The 23,654-nt window shown below is 44.3% G+C and overlaps 1 protein-coding gene across 2 annotated transcripts in view; it reads left to right on the top strand.

Moving 5' to 3' along the window:
• Positions 1 to 297: 297 nt before the first annotated feature.
• Positions 298 to 23,654, top strand: part of CRACR2A (calcium release activated channel regulator 2A) — a 47,644-nt gene continuing 24,287 nt past the window's right edge. The window contains exons 1-8 of one of the 2 annotated variants that reach the window (XM_083738348.1): positions 298 to 401; positions 7,331 to 7,438; positions 14,247 to 14,498; positions 14,648 to 14,759; positions 16,826 to 16,991; positions 18,614 to 18,760; positions 21,153 to 21,243; positions 23,482 to 23,577. In XM_083738348.1, coding sequence (XP_083594474.1) covers positions 14,325 to 14,498; positions 14,648 to 14,759; positions 16,826 to 16,991; positions 18,614 to 18,760; positions 21,153 to 21,243; positions 23,482 to 23,577 — 786 coding nt within the window. In that variant the 5' untranslated portion in view covers positions 298 to 401; positions 7,331 to 7,438; positions 14,247 to 14,324. Of the gene's footprint in view, positions 402 to 7,047; positions 7,439 to 14,246; positions 14,499 to 14,647; positions 14,760 to 16,825; positions 16,992 to 18,613; positions 18,761 to 21,152; positions 21,244 to 23,481; positions 23,578 to 23,654 lie in introns of those variants that run through there. The other variant, XM_083738347.1, reaches the window with a different exon arrangement.

Genomic DNA, 23,654 nt, shown 5'->3' with positions numbered 1-23,654 from the left:
AAAAAAATATTCTGAATCCCAGAAGCCAGAACAGCAAGAGGGATCACTATACAGCGAAAGTAGTGATCCCTCTTGCTGTTCCTGCTTCTGGGATAGCTGTGCAGCCTGCATTCGCTCCATAAGACGCACACACATTTCCCCTTACTTTTTAGAGGAGAAAAAGTGAGTCTTATAGAGCAAAAAATACGGTACTTAGATTTCTGAGTCCAGGGAGGGTTTCTTAAGGACTGGTTTCACTACTGCCTCCTTCAAGCAGTCATGCTAAACATTAGAACTTTCCGTTGACCAGAGCGGTTCAACAGTGAAACAGACTCCCATGGAAGGTAGTGGATTCTCCTTTACTGGTGTTTTTTCAACAATGGTGGACTAGGTCTCTTCCCACTGTACAATTCTATGATAAGGTAAGTTAAAGGAATAGGATTACACACAGCTTCCACCAGCATCGCTGCTCCCCTGGGTTTTAATGGGGCACCAGAACCTTGACATTTGAACGTCAGGACGTCTCTAAACCAATGAAAACATACATTTCTTAACAAGCATGAGGAAAGTACCTCATTAGTTTTCACCAAAATCAGAAATCCCCACTTAAATGAAATAAAAAGGGTAAGTATCCGTTTTAACCTGCTGTACCTTTGGCAATTTTTATCGGATTGGGCCGAAAATTGACACATTTGTAGACCATGGAAGCCAAGATTCAAGTTTTTAGGTTAATAGATATAATTTTTTAAGCAGCATAATATTGAGGCTTCTAATGGTGGAACTATTTGTGGGATTGTTGTTGTTTTTGCCATGCCCCTATAATAAGGAATGAAGATGCTATTTGCCTTTCTGTGTCTTCATATGGGATAAGTATAATAATTAGGTTACTGAGGATTTTATTGTTTTAGAATTGTATTATTCTGTTGCTGTTGCCTTATAATGATGGAATGCCTTGAATAATGCGATTTGTAAATATCTCGGGCCTTGATAACCTTGCCCTTCGTGAATTTATGTAATCCCTATTCAAAGCTGCCCGAGTCGATGAATGTCGCTACATCTTGTGGTAATGAATTAAGAACATAAGGAGAACCTGCTGAATAAGATAGCTTATCACCAAAGTCCACCTGTGACAAAATATGTGTGCTATATGAAGTACCTCCTTTTTTTTTACAGTGGTGCCCTGCAAGACGAACGCCTCGCAAGACGGAAAACTCGCTAGACGAAAGAGTTTTCCGTTTTGGAGGTGCTTCGCAAAACGAATTTCCTATGGGCTTGCTTTGCAAGACGAAAATGTCTTGCGAGTTCCTGCGGGTTTTTTTCCTTTCCCCCCCTTTTTTCTAAGCCGCTTATCCGCTTATCTGATAAGCCGCTAATAGCGCTAATCCATCAATGGGCTTGCTTCGCAAGACGAAAAGACCGCTAGACGAAGAGACTCGCAGAACGGATTCTTTTCGCCTTGCAAGGCACCACTGTACTTCAGTTGGTGCCACTTGCCTGCTTATAATATTATGAAAAAGGGAGGAAAATGTCTCACCACAGGGGCCAAGGTCCCTTTGTGGTCCTCCCCATAAAATATTTGAGGGGGCAGTAACCCCCAAGTAGATAGGCATTGCCATTCAAATGGTACATATGCGCTGTGTCATGCGATACGATTGTGTGCAGTAAGGCCTACCTGGCCCTCCCCCAGTAATTTACACAAGTCGGCACCCCTGCGTAGAATCAATAGAATCGTAGAGTTGGAAGGGACCCCAAGGGTCATCTAGTCCAACCCCCTGCAATCCAGGAATCTCAGCTAAAGCATCCATGACAGGTGGCCACCCAAACTCTGCTTTAAAATCTCCAAGGAAGGAGAGTCCACAGCCTCCTGAAGAAGACCATTCCACTGTTGAACAGCTCTTCCTGTCAGAAAATTCTCCCTGATGTTTCCTCAGAATCTCCTTTCTTGTAACTTGAAGCCATTGGTTCGAATCCTACCCTCCAGAGCAGGAGAAAACAAGCATGTTCCGTCTTCCATGTGACAGCCATTGAGATATTTGAAGATGGTGATCATATCTCCTCTCAGTTTCCTCTTTTCCAGGCAAAACATACGCAGCTTCTTCAACCGTTCTTCATAAGCCTTTGTTATCAGACCCTTGATCATCTTGGTCACCCTCTTCTCTGCACACATTCCAGCTTGTTCACATCCTTCTTAAATTGTGGTGCAAGAATTGGACATGGTATTTCACCAAGACCACCAGGTTTCACCAAGACCACCAAGTGTGGTCTCACTCAGAATAGAGTGGTACAGTGTTACCTCGGGTTATGTACTTAATTCGTTCCGGAGGTCCGTACTTAACCTGAAACTGTTCTTAACCTGATGCACCACTTTAGCTAATGGGGCCTCCTGCTGCTGCCGCGCCGCCAGAGCACGATTTCTGTTCTCATCCTGAAGCAAAGTTCTTAACCTGAAGCACTATTTCTGGGTTAGCGGAGTCTGTAACCTGAAGCGTATGTAACCTGAGGTACCACTGTACTTTTACTCCCTCTGATCTGGACACTTTATGCAGTCTAGAATAGCATTAGCTTTTTTTTCTTTTTCTTTTTTGCTGCAGCTGCACTAACTCATGTTCAGCTTACGGTCTACTAAAACCCCTCGATCCCTTTTGCAGGTGTCCCCCATCGTATATTTGCACAGCTGGTTCTTCCTGCCTAAGTGCAGAAACTTACCATATTTTTCACTCTATAAGATGTACCAGACCATAAGACGCACCTATTTTTTGGAGGAGGAAAACAAGAAAAAAAATATTCTGAATCCCAGAAGCCAGAACAGCAAGAGGGATCTGGCTTCTGGGATAGCCTCTTGCTGTTCTGGCTTCTGGGATAGTCACACGAAGCCTCTTCAGGTCAGCGGGATGAAGGCTCCCCCAAGAGCCGCGCTCCCTTTAAAGAGCGTGTGGAGCGTGTGTGCGGCTCTTGGGGGCTTTTCCCCAAGAAGGGAGGAGGGCAGCCCTTCTCCCTCCTCGGGGTAAAGCCCCCAAGAGCTGCACACACGCTCCGTGCACTCTTTAAAGGGAGCGCTGAGCAGATCCTCCCGCCTGCATTCGCTCCATAAGACGCACACACATTTCCCCTTATGTTTTCGGAGGGGAAAAGTGCATCTTATAGAGCAAAAAATACGGTACATTTGTCCCTATTGAAATTCATTTTGTTAGCTTGGGTCCAGTTCTCCAGTCTGTGAAGGGCATTTTGTCTTCTGGGGCATTAGCTACCCCTCCCAGTTTGGTGGCATCTGCAGATTTGATGAGCATCCCCTCAATTCCTTCATCCAAGTCACCCCATCTGGTTTTGTATTCATCAATCATATTCACTGTTTTTCTAAACAAAGAAGCCCTTCAAATGTCATAGCCATTCCTAGGAGAGGAGCGCTCCAGCCCTTGATCTTTTGCCTTGCCCTTTCTTTTCTTGCTCTACGATACTGTTCATGAAATGGAGCAAGCTGGATTCAGTATTTCAAGAGTAGTTGCACCATAGACTGTATTGTGATGGAGCAGGGATCAAGCCCTTTCTCTTATTTCACAGCAAGCACAACAATGTCATTTCCTGGGGTGCTATTTGCCAATTGTCTGTGTGCCAAACAGCAGCGAAAGGTAGCCAGCTCAAAGAAGAAAATACTAGAACATGCAGTACAGTACCTTGGGTTACATATGCTTCAGGTTACAGACTCCACTAACCCAGAAATATTACCTCAGGTTAAGAACTTTGCTTCAGGATGAGAACAGAAATTGTGCGGCGGTGGTGCAGCCGCAGCAGGAGGCCCCATTAGCTAAAGTGGTGCTTCAGGTTAAGAACAGTTTCAGGTTAAGAACGGACCTCCGGAATGAATTAAGTACTTAACCTGAGGTACCACTGTACCTGGGACGCGGGTGGCGCTGTGGGTAAAACCTCAGCGCCTAGGGCTTGCCGATCGCATGGTCGGCGGTTCGAATCCCTGCGGCGGGGTGAGCTCCCGTCTTTCGGTCCCTGCTCCTGCCCACCTAGCAGTTCGAAAGCACCCCTAAGTGCAAGTAGATAAATAGGTACCGCTTTATAGCGGGAAGGTAAACTGCGTTTCCGTGTGCTGCGCTGGTGCTGGCTCGCCACACCAGCTTTGCCACGCTGGCCACGTGACCCGGAAGTGTCTGTGGACAGTGCTGGCTTCCGGCCTCTAGAGTGAGATGAGCGCACAACCCCAGAGTCGGTCACGACTGGCCCATACGGGCAGGGGTACCTTTACCTTTACCTTACCACTGTAGCTGCAAAAATGAACGACGACTAGACCTCAGCACAACAAAATTGCACTGTCACTGAAACCTGCCAGCACTGCTCATGTAGCTGGTCTTCTCTAAAAGGCTGGAGGCATGCATATTTCAGTGCAATCCAAATTGCTGCTCACATGTCAGAAAAAGGGAGCGCAACCCAGCAGCCTAATCCTTATACGACACAGGTAGCAGTATGTTGCCAATACTGGACACGGTCCTGAATATGTAAAGGTAAAGTCACCCCTGACCATTAGGTCCAGTTGTGGATGACTCTGGGGTTGTGCGCTCATCTCGCTCTATAGGCCGAAGGAGCCGGTGTTTGTCTGCAGACAGTTTTTCCGGGTCATGTGGCCAGCATGACTAAGCCGCTTCTGGCGAACCAGAGCAGTGCACGGAAATGCTGTTTACCTTCCCGCCGGAGCGGTACCTATTTATCTACTTGCACTTTGACATGCTTTCAAACTGCTAGGTGGGCAGGAGCTGAGACAGAGCAACGGGAGCTCACCCCGTCGTGGGGATTCGAACTGCTGACCTTCTGATCGGCAAGTTCTAGGCTCTGTGCCAGTGTGGTGTAGTGGTTAAGAACGGTAGTCACGTAATCTGGGGAACCAGGTTTGCGTCTCCGCTCCTCCACACGCAGCTGCTGGGTGACCTTGGGCTAGTCACACTTCTTTGAAGTCTCTCAGCCTGACTCACCTCACAGAGTGTTTGTTGTGGGGGAGTAAGGGAAAGGAGATTGTTAGCCGCTTTGAGACTCCTTAAAGGGAGTGAAAGGCAGGATATCAAATCCAAACTCTTCTTCTTCTTCTTGTGGTTTAACCCACAGCGCCACCCACGTCCCCAGAGTTAATGCTATACACATCCAGAGCTATACACTCTTCGTGACCCCATGGACCAGAGCACACCAGGCACTCCTGTCTTCCACTGCCTCCCGCAGTTTGGTCAAACTCATGATGGTGGCTTCGAGAACACTGTCCAACCATCTCGTCCTCTGTCGTGCCCTTCTGCTTGTGCCCTCCATCTTTCCCAATATCAGGGTCTTTTCCAGGGAGTCTTCTCTTCTCATGAGGTGGCCAAAGTCTTGGAGCCTCAGCTTCAGGATCCGTCCTTCCAGTGAGTACTCAGGGCTGATTTTCTTCAGAATGGAGAGGTTGGGTCTTCTTGCAGTCCATGGGACTCTCAAGAGTCTCCTCCAGCACCATAATTCAAAAGCATCCATTCTTCGGCGATCAGCCTTCTTGATGGTCCAGCTCTCACTTCCACACATCACTACTGGGTAAACCATAGCTTTAACTATATGGACTTTTGTCGGAAAGGTGATGTCTCTGCTTTTTAAGATGCTGTCTAGGTTTGTCATTGCTTTTATCCTAAGAAGCAGGTGTCTTTTAATTTTGTGACTGCTGTCACCATCTGCAGTGATCAAAGTCCTCTAGACTCCACTATCTCATTGCGCCCTCACAGCTCCACCCATCTAGCCGGATCTGTACTGTTTGTGTCAAGATGGGAGAGAAGAAGATTTAACTCTCCTTGGGGGCCTCAGATTAGTGGTAGAACCTGCTGTGCAATGCAGGTTTAAGGTTCCATCTTTCCTTGGTGCCTCCAGGTAGGGTTTTAAAGACTTCTGTGTGAAAACTTGCAGACTGTAGTCAACAATACTGAGTCAAATGGACCAATGGTCTGATTCAGTGTAAGGCAGTTTTCTGTTTTCATGTAATGCGTAGAACACCCCCCCCCCCTCCTTTCTTACTGTATATTTCTATAGGGACAGCTACCTTGAAACATACAGTTTGTCTGGAACTGGCGGAAATGACTGGCAGAATCCGAGACCAGGGAGAAGAGTCAGTAGAAGAAGACTGGAAAAAGTTTAAGGACTATTTACAGAAATACTGTAAAATTAATGAATGTTAGAAAAATGTTGGAATGAAGTTATATGGCTTTAGTAGAAATGTTATAAGGAATTAAGTGTAAATAGATTATTAGAGTATTAAAGGAAAAAATAAGGTTAGAATATGTTAAGAATATGTTATAGGATAGAAAACAGAGGAAGATGGAAAGGAATTGCTGAAACAATTAACAGAAGTGGAATACAAAAAGGGAGGTGCGAGGAGGTCGTTGAAATAAGTGAATGAAAGATAAGATATTGAAATTGGTAGATGTGTTTTAAACTGTTTTTGTTTTGTTTTGTTAGTTTAATGTGTTAGTGTTCTGTAGTGTTTTTGTATTGTATTGTATTGTTCATTTTTGTTGTTGTTGTAGTGTTTAATTTGTTGGAAAAGTAATAAATATTATTTTCCAAAAAAAGAAAAAAGTAACATACAGTTTGTCCAAAAGATGCCCTGGAACTCTGATGAGTATAGCTATATGATCCACGTGTTTCCAAATATGTGTTTGTGTAATTCCCACATTTTTTAGGAGTCAACTAAACCACAAAGCCTAGGACTTGCCGATTAGAAGGTCAGCGGTTCGAATCCCCACGACAGGGTGAGCTCCTGTCGCTCAGTCCCTGCTCCTGCCAACCTAGCAGTTCAAAAGCACGTCAAAGTGCAAGTAGACAAATAGGTACCACTCTGGCGGGAAGGTAAACGGCGTCTCTGTAAGCTGCTTTGGTTCACCAGAAGCGGCTTAGTCATGCTGCCACATGACCCGGAAGCTGTACGCCGGCTCCCTTGGCCAGTAAAGCGAGATGAGCGCCGCAACCCCAGAGTCGGTCACGACTGGACCTAATGGTCAGGGGTCCCTTTACCTTTACCTTTAACGAAGAATAAGAAGACCTTAAAACGTGTGTTGAGTGTCTCTAAAACTATGCATTCCAATACCAGCTATCATGACTTAACTACTGTTACTCAAGGATCAAAGCAGCAACCGCACATAAAATGAAACTACTATTGTGGCAAAACGGCATGTATATGTGGGTTTGACAAGATGGGAGGAAAAAGAAGAGGCAGAACAGGTTAGACTCGCTCTGTCCCGCCCACAGCTTCTTGTATAAAATTCATGTTGACTCAGCAATGTTTTGGACGTGCTTTTCCCCCTCTGATTCGCTCTTCCTTCTTCCTCTATGTGCACACAACTAGACTCAGAAAACAAGCTTAGGACTTGCAGCCGGACGCAGCTGAGCGTGTTCCTTTGCATGAGAGCCATCTGCGGATATGTATTTTGTTCTTCCAGGGAAGTGAGCAGAGGTAAGTTGCCGGGATTTTTTTTTTTAAATAAAGTACAAATAACTGGCCAGAAAGCAAGCAGAGTAATGTTTAATGACACATATGCAGAAGCCAAAGCTAGCTGAAGGAGTGAGCCTGCCAGCAACCACTGGAACATGTCTGTTACTGAAGCTGAAGGGCATCGGTTTCCACTTCCTCTGTCTTTTATGTGTTGAAATGCGGCAAAGCCATAGTCTCTTTCCTGTGTCGAAGATCCAGTGCGGGGCCCCCCTTGCTTAGAGTAAATTCAAAGGATGTAAGCGTAACTCACTGAAGATGAGAAGATAAGTAATATGTCACTTCATCCTGGGTGCTGTTAACAAAAGGAAGCAGTTTCACTTGGTGGAGTGTCAGGGGAGGAGAACAGATATTCAGAACAAACTAAAAGTTATGTAGATTTAGTTGCAATCTCAACCTGTTCTAATAGCATCGGTGGGTTTGTTTCTCTTCCTTTTCTCATTATAACAATATACCTTATTTTTTGCTCTATAAAACTCACTTTTTCCCTCCTAAAAAGTAAGGGGAAATGTGTGTGCATCTTATGGAGTGAATGCAGGCTGCGCAGCTATCACAGAAGCCAAAACAGCAAGAGGGATTGCTGCTTTCGCTGCGCAGCGATCCCTCTTGCTGTTCCGGCTTCTGAGATTCAGAATATTTTTTTTTCTTGTTTTCCTCCTCCAAAAACGAGGTGCATCTTGTGGTCTGGTGTGTGTTATAGAGCGAAAAATGCGGTGAATATTCTAAACCTGACCAAATAGGCACCCTTTCTTTAAGCAAAGGGTTTTGTGTTCTCTTTGATGTGGGCAGCTAGCATGTAGGCCCATTTGCACCAACTCAACGGATCTTACTCCCAGGTAAGTGAGTATGTGATTGCACCCTGAATTGTTTGTAACTACAGGAATTTGTGACGCAGGAATCTCATTTAGAGGGACTTGTTCACAGCTAAGCATGTGTAAGATCAACCAAGTTGTTGAAGCATCTTAAAAAGGATGCATCTCCAGGCTATGGTGTGAAGGTGCATGAGACCATCACCTTGCCGGCTAAACAGGTCTGGGTCCAGTCAGTGCCTGGATGGCTGACTATCTGGGAATTACATGTAAGCTTCTTGAGTTCCATAACAGAAGAAAGGAGGTGTATAATTATTCTTATGTAGTATATGTAGTTGTTAAAACCAATACATAAAAAATCCATTTCTGGGGCAAACCTCCAACTCATCCCTGAAAATTGCCAATACCAGTTCAACTAGACAGCATAAAAAATTTAAGGCAGTGGTTTCATCATCATCATCATCACCATAATTTTATTATTTATATCCCGCCCATCTGACTTGGTTTCCCCAGCCACTCTGGGTGGCTCTCAACAGAATGAAAAGCACCATACAGTGGTACCTCGGGTTACATATGCTTCAGGCTAAATACGCTTCAGGTTACAGACTCTGCTAACCCAGAAATATTACCTCGGGTTAAGAACTTTGCTTCAGGATGAGAACAGAAATTGTGCAGCGGCAGCGCAGAGGCCCCATTAGCTAAAGTGGTGCTTCATGTTAAGAACAGTTTCAGGTTAAGAACAGACCTCCGGAATGAATTAAGTTCTTAACCTGAGGTACCACTGTAAAACATTAATCATTAAAAACTTCCCTAAACAGGGCTGCCACGTGCTAGCTTGATATCAAACATTCCCATATTTAGCAGGGTGTATTTAAGCGGGCTTAGATAAATGCACTTAGAATCTTCCCTTTGTTTGGGACTCCACTGTAATTATTATTATCATTATCATTTATTTATTTATTTATATCCCACCTTTTATCAAGAGTTGATTTTATTTATTTTATTTCATAAAACTTATATACTGCTTGAGTGCAAAAACATCAAAGCTATTTTACATAAAAAGTTTCCAGTTGCAGGAATGGTTCTAAGTGAACCCCTACCCTTCTCAAAATCCCCTGTGCATTAATGTCTGTGGAATAAAAAGTTTGGCAATGAATCAATAGATAGATATAGGTTCAAACATAGATCAGCAAGTGGCAGAATCCGAGACCAGGGAAGAGAGACGGCGGAAGAAGATTGGAAGAAATTTAAGGACTATCTTAGGAAACATTGCAAAATTATTGAATGTTAAAACGATGTTGGTTTAGAAATTAAGTGGTTTCCAGCTGTAATGATTAAGTAAAAAGAAAATAAAGGCTAAAAATTTAACGAAAATTAAGGGAGAGGATTTGCTGAACTAAATAATTAGAAATTGGAATACAGAAAGGGGAGGTATGAGGAGGTCGAGGAAGTAAGTTATAAGAAAATAAGGGATTGAAATTATACTTGTTTTTGTTTGTGTTTTGTTTGTATTTTTGTTTTTTCTTTTATATAACTTTTGAAACTTCAATAAATATCTTTTAAAAAAAAACATAGATCAGCAAGCTGAGATTATTAGGACATAAAAACAGTGGAACAGACTCCCTTGGGAGGCTGTGGACTCTCCTCCCTTGGAGGTTTTTAAGCAGAGATTGGATGGCCATCTGCCATGGGTGTTTTTTGAGATTCCATATTGCAGGGGGTTGGGCTAGATGACCCTTGAGGTCCCTTCCAGCTCTACAATTCTATGGTTCTGTGAAAAGCCTGCTGGATCCGGCCAATGGCCCACCTGATCCAGCATCCTGTTCCCACAGTGTCCAACCAGATGTCTGTGGGAATCAGGATTCGAACCCAAGAACATCCCTCCCCTCCTTAGTTTTCCAGCTGCTGCCATTTAGAAGTGTTGCTGTGAAGGCAAAGCATAGCTCTCATGGCTAGTAGCCATCAAGAGCCCTTTTCACCTCCATGAATTTGTCTAAATGTTTTGTAAGGTAAAGGGCAAAGGGACCCCTGACCATTAGGTCCAGTTGTGACTGACTCTGGGGTTGCGGCACTCATCTCGCTTTACTGGCCGAGGGAGCTGGCGTTTGTCCGCAGACAGCTTCTGGGTCATGTAGCCAGCATGACTAAGCCGCTTCTGGTGAACTAGAGCAGCGCACGGAAATGCTGTCTACCTTCCCACTGGAGCGGTACCTATTTATCTACTTGCATTCTGACGTGCTTTCGAACTGCTAGGTTGGCAGGAGCTGGGCGACTCTGGGGTTGTGGCGCTCATCTCGCTTTATTGGCCGAGGGAGCTGGCATACAGCTTCCGGGTCATGTGGCCAGCATGACTAAGCCGCTTCTGGTGAACCAGAGCGGCGCACGGAAACGCCGTCTACCTTCCCGCTGGAGCGGTACCTATTTATCTACTTGCATTCTGACGTGCTTTCGAACTGCTAGGTTGGCAGGAGCAGGGACAGAGCAATGGGAGCTCACCCTGTCGCGGGGATTCGAACCGCCGACCTTCCAATCAGCAAGTCCTAGGCATTGGTGGGATCGAGTGCCATAGTTTGATCATGTTCTGGATGAAGAAGGATTTTTTTAAAGGATTTTCCTAAATTTTCCAACATTCGGCTCAATTGGATGTCCATGAATTCTAGTGTTATGGCATCCTTTCACCAAATTGAGACAAAAAAAATCAAATATGTGTGTAGAAATATCTCTCTCAACTAATACTTCATTTGCTGTGTTGAGGAGGGTCAGCTGGAGGGGGGAGTGAGAAATGTCCATATTTTCATCTGAGGAACATTGAAGAGTATGTGGTTATGCTTTGTGGAGGAAAGGAAATCTCAGTACCAACTATAGGTCAAGGGAGGTTGATAATATTACCCCAGATAACAGAGGACACTCCGTTACTCCCCCATTCTTTTCAAAGCACTTCTATTTTTCTTGCTCACTCCCTGTATTTTTCATTTCCCCAAATTTCCTTGCTTCCTTCCTTCCTTCCTTCCCGTGTCTTTCTCTGTTCATTCTTATTTTCCCTTCCATCTTCCGTGTTCTTTCTTTTAGTTGCAAAAAGTTTGGGGGTGGGTGGAAAAGCTCAGAATGAACTCACCCTTGAAGTGGCCGTTATGTTTCCTGTGGTCACACCAATTTCCTCACCCACCCACCCCCACTTAACGTAGACATGCTACAGGCACATGTGAGTTTCTGAACCGGCAAGGGCGCATGCTTGTGAGCCACAACCACTTCCCACAAATGAGCATGCTAGCTCAAAGCTCATGTCTTTAGGTACTGCTGTATAATGTTGCCTGCCACCCTAGTCTCTGAGCGGTGCAAAATTCCAGCAGTTCCAGGCCCCTTAACCCAGGATTTGGTTCCCTTCAGAATGAGGAATAGCGGAAACAGTAGTGTCTTTATGATATATGGTATACCCATGGCATCCTTCTTGATGGCACTGCTCTCCCCAAGGAAGTTCGCCTGGTGCCTTCATTATATACCTTTAGGCGCAAGGCAAAAACGTTCCTTTTTAACCAGGTTGACCTGATCGACATCCTATACCCTTTTAAAATGTGTGTTTTTGGTTGGGGGGGCTATTGGGTTGTTGCTTTTATTTTTATGTATTTTGTGGTTTTACATCTTGATTTTATTCCATGAACTGCCCTGGGACCCCCGGGTTTAGGGGGGTATATATAAATTTGATTATTATTCTTAATAATATTATTCTTAGTTCTGTCTCCCAGCTGCCCAGCCTGCAGTCTTGTCAGCTTCCAGCTTCGAGGTTCTAGCTCATTAAGTTCAACTCTCAACTCTAGTCTCTCTCTTTCGAACTACCAGTTTGTTGAGGAAGGCTCACCTATTTGATATCTGGCACAGAGCCACTTCCTCTGTTAGCTTAATGGCCCATATTTAGAGGGTCATTACCTCACCAGGAAACAAGTCTTTCTATACCAGGAATTGAATCGGTGCTGGATCCAGGAATTAGAAAAGGCTGAGGCATACAGCTGCCCCAACTCATAACAATATTATACTATATTAACTATTAGGAATTATAAAAGAAACACTAGTGAGTTTATGGAAGTGGAAACCACCCTAAGTAATTATTTGCTAGTGCAATGTGTTGGGAGATAAGGCTCTTAAGAGTTTATTCTCTTGTCCTGTGACTCAACTGACCTGTGTTTACACTTTTATACAAACAGGATCTAACACGGGACAGAGAAAAGCAAAGGTAATAAAAAGGGAGGAGCTTCTGTTTAGTTAAGTCTGATATATTACCAGGTAATAGATGAAAAATTGTGCTCAATGCATTTTTGCATTTTTACATGCTGGATGAAATGGCCTGAAAATTGTCAGTGAACATTTAATGTTCTCCCCTCTATGTGTTGGAGGTCCCACCTGCACATCCTACTCTTCCTGTGAACTATATGTGGGGAAAAAGGGACGCGGGTGGCGCTGTGGGTTAAACCACAGAGCCTAGGACTTGCTGATCAGAAGGTTGGTGGTTCGAATCCCTGCGACGGGGTGAGCTCCCGTTGCTCTGCCCCAGTTCCTGCCAACAGAGCAGTTCGAAAGCACACAGTGCAAGTAGATAAATAGGTACCGCTCCGGCAGGAAGGTAAACAACTACCAGACTTTTAGAAGACATTTGAAGGCAGCCCTCTTTAGGGAAGCTTTTAATGTTTAACAGACCACTGTATTTTTTTTAAAGAAATTTTTTAGACCACTGTATTTTAATACTTTGTTGGAAGCCACCCAGAGTGGCTGGTTAAACCCAGCCGGATAGGCGGGGTATAAATAATAAATTCTATTCTATTCTATTCTATTCTATTCTATTCTAAATGGCATTTCCGTGCGCTGCTCTGATTTTGCCAGAAGCGGCTAAGTCCTGCTGGCCACATGCCCTGGAAAAACTGTCTGCTGATAAACGCCGGCTCCCTCGGCCAGTCAAGCAAGATGAGCGCCACAACCCCAGAGTCGTCCACGACTGGACTTAACTGTCAGAGGTCCTTTACCTTTGAACATGAAAATACATTGAGTTCAGAGGACAATATTGCAACGACATAGTTTAGAACTAAGGAATTAGAATAAGGGAGGGCTTCTAACTACAGTTCCCGTCATCCCTGACCATTGGCCATGCTGATGGAAATGGGAGTACAGTAACATCTGGGAGGCCACAGATTCCCTAACCCTATAATAGGGGAAGATTTTGTTGCATGCAACCCCAAACTCTGAGTTGTGCAATATGTCAGGGGTTCCAGGCACTTATCCAGCATCTGTTTCCTTTTGGGAATGAGGCACAGAGGAGACTGTGGTGTCTTTAGGATATATGGTTTATTTACACATATCTACAGCCTGAGCCTATGGTGGAGGAGCTCACAGCATCAACACCTCAGAAGGGTCATGCTTCTCCTATAGCTACAGCCTTGCATTCAAACAGACATCAAATATCTGGCTTTGTAGCTCGTTGCTTTCCTTCTAATTCACATCACATCTTACTAATCTCTCTACTCCAAACTCTGGTTTAGAGGGGAGACGTCTCACACCGAGCCCCTTGATCCCTTGTTCTCTTAATGGCCCATCACCCAGGCGATCACCTCAAAACAGGAAGGCAGCCCGTCTTAATTAGCTGTTAACACTTCCTGAATCCAGAGATTATAACTGTCTGGCACCCACAAATACCCACAAACAGTATTAAAGGTAAAAATTCTGTGTTTACCATTTTTGATCAGGCTGGCTTTATTTTTGATATAATTTCTAGATGTGCTCCATCTTCCCCAGCCCCACTTTTCCATTCATTGACCTATTTGCAGTTTGAGTTGTTCACTCTATGAAAGGAAGAGATCGTGGTGGCCATTTTGTTCAATAAAAGAGACCCTTCTGCTGTGCTTCAGCAGCTACCTAAAAAGAGGTGGTTGCTAAAAGATGAAGGAGAGCAATGTTGAGATGTGTTTTATTTCTTTCAGATTCAGGTGCAGGGCCGAAATTGGAGATCAAACTATATGGTTGCTTCCTGAAATGCTTCTGCAATCAAAGCGGTGAAGATGGAAAGAAAGAAAAGAGTCACTGCTCCTCGTGGGACACAAGAAAATGCAGAAAGTAGCAAAGCATCAGATGGAAATTCAGGAGCGCAACTGGATATGTTAGCAAAAGCACACGAGTGCTTTCAGATCTGTGATGTAGAAGGCAAAGGATTCATTGCTCGTTGTGACATGCAGGTAAAGTGTACAATGCGGCTTTGTGGAGCGTTGTGTCATTTAGTTGACCAGGCAATCTTCTGCAAATCTGAATTATTTGTTGTTGTCTGACTTTAAGATTTACATTAACTGAAATTCGTTTTTATACGAGGAGCAATTTGTCATTTCAGAGGCTTCATGGTGAGTTACCTCTTAGTCTGGAAGAGCTGGAGAATGTATTTGATACTTTGGATGCAGATGGGAATGGTTCACTTACTCCAGAGGAATTTTCGACAGGATTTGGTAAGTTCTAAAATGAAAATGGTGCTTCAAAGACCTTTCAGATGGTGATGATAATGATTTATTATTTATACCCCGCCCATCTGGCTGGGTTTCTCCAGCCACTCTGGGCAGCTCCCAGCAGAATATTAAAAACACAATAAAACATCAAACATTAAAAACTTCCCTAAACAGGGCTGACTTCAGATGTCTTCTAAAGTCAGGTGGTTGTTTATTTCCTTGACATCTGGTGGGAGGGCGTTCCACAGGGCGAGCGCCACTAAGTAACTTTGCTTCTTGCAGTGAGGGAACCACCAGAAGGCCCTTGGAGCTGGACCTCAGAGTCCAGGCTGAATGATGGGGGTGGAGACGCTCTTTCAGCTATAACAGGGCCAATGACCTATTAACTCATCTAAATAGCCACACTCAGCTAATTTGGTGGCTTCGCAGAGCACACCCATTCATTCATTTAGATTATCCCGTCGTGGCTTGGGTGGTTGAGGGGAGGGGGGAGCTCCTCTCCCTGGCACTTGTCTCACTGCAGTTTCCCTGGACGGGACAAGGGTGGGGCAGGGCAGTTGCAATATTGTGACTGTGCACTTGCCAGTTCCAGATTGACTTGGCCAGTTCCGCCTCAGCCTCAATGCTGCTCTGCTCCACTCTGCTGCAGTGATGCTAGTTTCAGGTGAGTAGCTCCACAGCTCTGCCATCCTCACCAACGGCTATTGATTTTGTTGTTGTCGTTTAGTCGTTTAGTCATGTCTGACTCTTCGTGACCCCATGGACCAGAGCACGCCAGGCACTTCTGTCTTCCACTGCCTCCCGCAGTTTGGTCAAACTCATGTCCATAGCTTCGAGAACACTGTCCCACCTTCTCGTCCTCTGTCGTCCCCTTCTCCTTGTGTCCTCCATCTTTCCCAACATCAGGGTCTTTTCCAGGGAGTCTTCTCTTCTCATGAGGTGGCCAAAGTATTGGAGTCTCAGCTTCAGGATCTGTCCTTCCAGTGAGCACTCAGGGCTGATTTCCTTAAGACTGGATAGGCTTGATCTTCTTGCAGTCCATGGGACTCTCAAGAGTCTCCTCTAACACCATAATTCAAAAGCATCAATTGATTTTACCCAATGGAAATTGATTTGATTTTACCCATTGATTTGATTTTTACCCTATTGATTTTACCCAATGGAAATCTGGCCCTGCAGATGCTGTTGAAGTACAACTTCCATCATCATCCATCCTTCACCAGGCTGCCGGGAACCAATGGGAGTCCAACAACATTCCTCTTGTAGAATCTGGGACACGGGTGGCGCTGTGGCCTAAACCACTGAGCCTCTTGGGCTTGCCGATAAGTAGGTTGGCGGTTCGAATCTCTGCAACGGAGTGACCTCCCATTGCTCTGTCCCAGCTCCTGCCAACCTAGCAGTTCAAAAGCACACCAGTGCAAGTAGATAAATTGGTTACGCTGTGCTGGGAAGAAAAATGGCGTTTCTGTGTGCTCTGGTTTCTGTAACGGTGTCCCGTTGCGCCAGAAGTGGTTTAGTCATGCTGGCCTACCTGACCTGGAAAGCTGTCTGTGGACAAACACTGGCTCCCTCGGCCCGAAAGCAAGATGAGCGCCGCAGCCCCATAGTCGCCTTTGACTGGACTTAACCGTTCAGGGATCCTTTACATTTACCTTTACATTTACCTTTAACTAGAACCTAGTTTTGAGAGTTGCGTAGTTTATTTTCCAGGCTGTTGTAAATCAATATTTTCAATCCTTGGAATTATCCTGAGGGCCAAACATTTTATCAGATGAATGTTGGGAGTCATTCTGCAAAGAAACAGTAAATATGTTTGTAACTTTAAGAACTGTTTCTGTGAGTCCTGGGTGTGAGCTCTGGGCAGATTAGGTATAGCTGGTCACGACTACAAAGGGAGGAAAAGTTGCAGTTTGAATTTTGCCTGAAGAGAAAACACCCACAAGCTTTGTTGTTTTTGTAATAAAACCTTTATTTGATTTATTTTACACCAGTCTTGTGGTGTCGTAGTTTCTGTCATCTGCCACCAGAGGGAAAACCCCCTCTATAAATGAACTCTTTTTAATTTGTAGGTCAGTTTTTGTTGGGTCGGACGGCATCTGTTTCCGACACACAAGAATGTGAAACTGAAAATGTGTATCAGTCTGAATGGAAACAAAACAGCATGGAAAGCAATGAAGAGGAATATCAGTTCTCGAATCTTATGGAGAGGCTTGGAGCTAACAATATCTTAGAAGAGTAAGTGTTGTCCAAAAAACAACCGAGAAGCACGGGAATCACATGGTGCTGTACTTTGGGGGGTTGTATGTGCAGTATCACCTATCTGCACCTGCAAGATAACTGGCTAAAGGACTGTGAAAAAGACACAACACAAAGAGCGACATTCTTTAGGATTTCCACTTGGCAATTTGGACTCCAAATCTCTCAGTGCAGCAGAAAACAAGAAAGCTGTGGTTCCTCTCAGTCCTGTTGCTTACCTTCTGTGCAGCCCTGCAGCCCTAAATTCTACATTTCTTTGTCTTGAGGTTTCACAGAGTTCTCCGTTTCAGTACATTAAGCAGCTAATTCAGAGCTAAATTCACAGGTTCAGTCTTTTTGGAGCCTTCCTATTCCCCTTTGGCCTCCCCGCTTCATGGACTGCTTGGACGCAGAGAAGTGAACCATAAGTGCCAAGTTCCGCCCAACTTTTGGGGGGCTGTTGCATGTGTGTGATGTCATGCATATGATGCGTATGTGTGATGTCACACAGCGGGAGGAGGCCACGAGGCCCGCCGCAGTTGTGGGAAGGTCTGGTGCAGCCATGGATAGTGCCACTCCTCAGGCAAATGGGAACAGATTCAGAGGAGGACAGCAAAGATGGCCAAGTCATGCAAAATAAGGTCCATGAAGAACCAGTATGTTTAGCATAGAGTGGGTAACTCTATGAGGGAGACATGAAGGTAGTTTTCAAACACCCAAATTATTGTCACAAAAAAGAGTACAACGAATTGTCTTCAGCCTCCCCAGAGGGCAGGACTGCAGCTAATGAACTTAAGCTACAGGGACATTGTTCAGCCAATGGGCAGAGGTTGTTTTTAGATATGGACCCAAAACACACTTGGCCAGTTATTTAAGAAACAGTTTTTATTAATAGGATGAAGTAATAAAGAACAGAGCAAAGCAAAGACAGTCAGCTTAAGTCCCTTCCTTTGGTTGCTGAAAGCTCCACAGAACAGCATCCAATCTTTGCTTTAAAGCAAGTTGCAATTTCAAGCTATTTGTTTCGGTCCTTACCCTCCCCAGCAGGACAAAATGAGCTTTTTCCATCTTCTATTTATGTACTTAGTCATTCTGAGACTAGCAGATAAACCTACCAGGTGACACCACAGGACTCTGCTAAAATATGACAATTTCTTCAATTTCTCTTTTTTTCTGTTACGTTTTGGATGAGCATAAAAACTCACCTCAGCCCAGCATCGGGAAGTTTTTTAATGTCTGGTGTTTTAGTATGTTCTGATATGTGCTGTGAGCCACTCAGAGGGGAAACCTAGCCAGATGGGCAGGGTATAGTAAAAATAATAATAATAATAATAATAATAATAATAATAATAATAATAATAATAATAATTCCTTGACCATTCTTTCTTTTATAATCTTATCAAGCTATCATGCCTCTCACAAGGTCAATTATCCCTGCCAACTTTCATATTGATAGGATACATTGTCCTGATTTTATAATTGCATCGTGGCGGTAAGCATATAATAGGCCTCATGACTACAATAGTGATGTGATTTTTGCTTTGCGATACGCAGATGCTGGAACTTTTGCTGCTACAGGAACCACGCAAGTAACACAGATTCCTTTTTCTTTCTTTCTCCAGCGAGAGTGACATAAAGCAACTATGGTCTCACCTGAGGAAGGATGAGCCACATTTACTGTCTAGTTTTGAAGACTTCCTGACAAAAGTTTTCTCTCAGCTTCAAGAAGCTGATAATGAAAAGAGTGAATTGGAGCGTGTCCTGAATAGGTTAGTGCTTTTTATGATATCCTAAATGCTTGGGGGGGGGGGAGCAGATAGGAAGTAAATAGCTGGTGCAGAAGCACCCCATAGGTTTTGTCTTGCCAGGGCTCAGGGTAGCAGTTTGCTTTGAGTAGCACTAAGGTAAGTACTTACTTAAGGTAAGTAAGCACTATGGTGCTGGAGGAGACTCTTGAGAGTCCCATGGACTGCAAGAAGATTCAACCTATCCATTCTTAAGGAAATCAGCCCTGAGTGCTCACTGGAAGGACAGATCGTGAAGCTGAGGCTCCAATCCTTTGGCCATCTCATAAGAGAAGACTCCTTGGAAAAGACCCTGATGTTGGGAAAGATGGAGGACACAAGGAGAAGGGGACAACAGAGGACGAGATGGTTGGATAGTGTCTTCGAAGCTACCAGCATGAGTTTGACCAAACTGCGGGAGGCAGTGGAAGACAGGAGTGCCTGGCGTGCTCTGGTCCAGGGGGTCACAAAGAGTCGGACAAGACTAAGCGACTAAACAACAACAACAACAACAACAACAGCACTAAGGTTCTGTGTAGCCCTTTGTCATCACAGATTTGGGGATGGAGGTGGACCAAAGTATGTGTGGGGGTGTGAGAGAGAAAATCCTAACAGTTTCCAGTGTTTTGCCTGGAAAAACAGTGACAAAAGCACCTGCCTCTTCTGTTGTCTTTCTTAAACAGTTTTGTTGCTGCCACAAGAGGCAGCTACTTCCCTCCCATCCATCTCTTAGATATGCTGGGCTGTTCCCACTGCAAAACTAAGTTTAACAGTGCAGGTGGCGCTGTGGTCTAAACCACTGAGCCTCTTGGGCTTACCAATCAGAAGGTCAGCGGTTCGAATCCCCACAATGGTGTGAGCTCCCATTGCTCTGTCCCAGCTCCTGCCAACCTAGTAGTTCGAAAGCACGTCAAAAAGTGCAAGTAGATTAATAGGTACTGCTCCGGCGGGAAGGTATACTGCATTTCCATGTGCTCTGGTTTCCATCATGATGTTCTGTTGCGCCAGAAGTGGTTTAGTCCTGCTGGCCACATGACCTAAAAAGCTGTCTGTGGACAAATATCGGCTCCCTGGGCCTGAAACCGAGATGAGCGCCGCAACCCCATAATCTCCTTTAACTGGACTTAACCGTCCAGGGGTCCTTTACCTTTAACTTTACCTACTGGGCTATTCCCGCTGCAAAACTAAGTTTAACAGAGAATGAAGGAAGAGCTGCTACTACTGGTGATTTTCTTGGCAACCATCCACCACTGGAAACAACTGCAAGACGAATGCCTCGCAAGACGAGAAACCCGCTAGACGAAAGGGTTTTCCGTTTTTCGATGCGCTTCGCAAGACGAATTTCCCTATGGGCTTGCTTCGCAAGACGAAAACGTCTTGCGAGTCTTGCGATTTTTTCCGCTTCGCCCCCCTTTTTCTAAGCCGCTAAGCCGCTAATAGCCTTTTAGCCGCTAAGCCACTAAGCCTTTAATAGCCGCTAAGCCGCTAAACCGCTAATAGCGCTAAGCCGCTAAGAGGGTTGCTTCGCAAGACGAAAAAACCGCTAGATGAAGAGACTCGCGGAACGGATTATTTTCGTCTTGCGAGGCACCACTGTATAACCTATTTCTCTCTGCCCGCCCACCCCTCTCAATTACTGAAATGGTTCTCAAAATTTGCTGAGTTAAGAGGTCAAAGTTGGGGGGGGGGGGGAATATTAACTAAAACACCTTGCTTCTCCATCCATGTATCTTCCTGTCCTCAGACTTCTGTTTTGGCTCTGAGAGAACAGAGTGCTATTAGCCCAAAGCACTTGGTTTTCACAACTTTAAACCTTTTAGGAGGAAAGGGTCGGGGGGGCATTACTAACAAGTGCACTTAAAAGGTTTTTCTTTTTCTTTGTCGCAGACCACCAATTGTAATTGGTGATCAACAACTTGCAATAATTTATGGAGTACCAAAGTTACAGCACTCTTAAGAAAGTCTCACAGGCAGCACTTTTGTGATGGCTGCTCTCACTCTCAGCTTTGCACATAGTTTTACAATAAAAGGAAAAGGAAAAGAGGATAAAATGAGGTTCTCACAGCTCTGAAAAACAAGGTAACTCTGGCTGGTGGGTAACCTACCCTATTTTCATGATTTGGAAGCCTGTTTTGGCTGAAGAGCTGAATAAAGATAAAAAACGGAATGAAGAAATAATTGCACAAGGGACAGAATTTAGCACAACACAACTTTTATTCAGAAAAATCTTCCTCCTCCCACTGAAAGACACACACACACACACACACACACACACGTACTCAGAAGTAAAAATGTGGGATTGGCTCCTTATATATGAATCCAAAAGCCACTACTGCAGCAAGAATTTCACCTGATGTACTTTTCTCTTTCTGTCTAGGAAGATTGCCGCCTATGATGAGGAAATCCAGCATCTCTATGAGGAAATGGAACAGCAGATCAAAAATGAGAAAGAAAAATTCCTTTTGAAGGCAAGTTCCTTATTCGCAGCATTTTATTATGGATTTCTTCTCAGCTGCTGTAATGTAATAATCAACAAAAAGGAAAGAACTCCCTCTGAAACTCACTTACAGGTGGTACCTAACACCAAGGAAACTAGCGCTAATACACCCAGGAACCTCACCAAAATGCTGGAGAGGGTGCACCTCCACAGGCACATACCTCCACATGTGGTGGGAGTGCCCCAAAATCCAATTATTCTGGACAACAACCATACGAGAAATATGTAAAATAACTAAGCAAGTATTAGAAGTCACCCCAGAACTGGCCCTACTAAACATCTTCCAAGATTATAATGCCCACTCACATCACAAAGAGCTCATAACCCACCTACTTTCAGCAGCCAGAAGCATCATAACCAGACACTGGAGAGACCTGTCAGGAGTAAGCATGGGCCAATGGTACCAAATAGTATGGGAAACAGCCCTACTAGAAAAATTAACCAATAAACTGAAACTGACATGGGGACAAATCGAAGAAGACACCTTCACCCCGGTATGGCTCCCCTTTATCAAATACACAGCCCAACAAGGCAACGACAAGAATCCACCAACAGTATACAAATCAATATGGCTGACCTGACTCAAAAACACCCACCCACCCCACTCACACATGAATACAAAGTTCACCACAGCCAGCCACAAACAACCACACCCTAGTCCAACCCCAACCTCTCTCACCACCAAAGGAACACAAACAAATAGTCAAGAGACGCTGACACAAAACTCCACACATATGTTAAGTAAAATAGAAACATCCCCACCCCACCCCCACTCACCACGGCCCCCTCCACCTCTTCCCCCCTTTCTTCCTAATGTAACACTAATGTCTCAGCAAATGCAACTGATCTGTAGAAAATGTAACTTGAAAAAAGAGACATTGCACATACTTTTGTAAACCAAGAAATCTTTAATAAAAAATATGTTTAAAAAAAATAAGAAGAGTGAAGACACAAGTTCATTTGCACAAAGAGCATAGACATAGAGATATGAGACACTGATTTAAATGATTTATCTCAAGTAGGGAGAAGAGACAACAAAAAGACCATGCAAAGTGAAGTAAGCTGATATTTAATGCACAGATCCCTTGCTCATATTCCTGTACAATATGCTTGTGATATGATAAATTCAAAGTTAATGTGGCCTTCAAAAATCATTTTGTTACATGTACCATATTAAGAATTTGGACTAGAAATAAGTATAAAAGGTAAAGGTACCCCTGCCAGTCGTGTCCAACTCTAGGGTTGTGCGCCCATCTCACTTAAGAGGCCGGAGGCCAGCGTTGTCTGGAGACACTTCCGGGTCACGTGGCCAGCGTGACGAAGCTGCTCTGGCAAGCCAGCACCAGCGCAGCACACGGAAACGCCGTTTACTTTCCCGCTATAAAGCGGTCCCTATTTATCTACTTGCACTTAGGGGTGCTTTCGAACTGCTAGCTTGGCAGGCGCTGGGACCGAGCGACGGGAGCTCACCCCGTCGTGGGGATTCGAACCGCCAACCATGCGATCGGCAAGCCCTAGGCACTGAGGTTTAACCCACAGCGCCACCCACGTCCCTTTAGAAATAAGTATAGGTTATGTGCAAAGATACCCTTATGGATTTTAACACAAGAACCATTTCTTAGAAAAGAGGAGACAGGCAAAGAGAAATGATTAACTTATCAAGAGTTATTAGAGCGGAGTCAAAGAGACTGTAAGATTAAAACAAGGAAACAGTTAATAGCAGTTTATGGCCTTCAATTGTTTTTTCTCATTTACAATTAACAGAGAGATTTAAGCTGGATAAAAAGACCTTTGGTATAGAACAAAAAACGATATTTCAAAACCAACTGTATACAGAGGACGAATATGTTATTGCAAAAATTTATAACCGTTTAATGTGTTCTTCTTGCATTTCAAATTTCAACAAGAAATGCATTATTAAATGGGCAAAAAGTGGTTATAATATACAGATGGAATACTGGGAACATGACCACATGCCTTTTTTGTTGTTGTTGTTTAGTCGTTTAGTCATGTCCAACTCTTCGTGACCCCATGGACCAGAGCACGCCAGGCACTCCTGTCTTCCACTGCCTCCCACAGTTTGGTCAAACTCATGCTGGTAGCTTCGAGAACACTATCCAACCATTTCGTCCTCTGTCGTCCCCTTCTCCTTGTGCCCTCCATCTTTCATACCCTGGTGCTCATACGGTAATTTCTTCTAATTTTACAGGACACAGAAAGGTTCCAGTCCCGAAGTCAGGATCTGGAGCATAAGCTTACAGCAAAAGAGCAGGAACTGGAACAATTGGCTCAGAAACAGAAAGGAGTAAGTGAGATGCAGATACAGAGAAAATTTTGTTTGTTTGCTTGCTTGGCAAAACTTGACATGTGAGTGGGAGAATT

This window comes from Podarcis gaigeae, assembly GCF_964106915.1.
Source record: "Podarcis gaigeae genome assembly, chromosome: 5".
Lineage (NCBI taxonomy): Eukaryota > Metazoa > Chordata > Lepidosauria > Squamata > Lacertidae > Podarcis > Podarcis gaigeae.
This window is presented reverse-complemented; position numbering and strand designations above follow the sequence as displayed.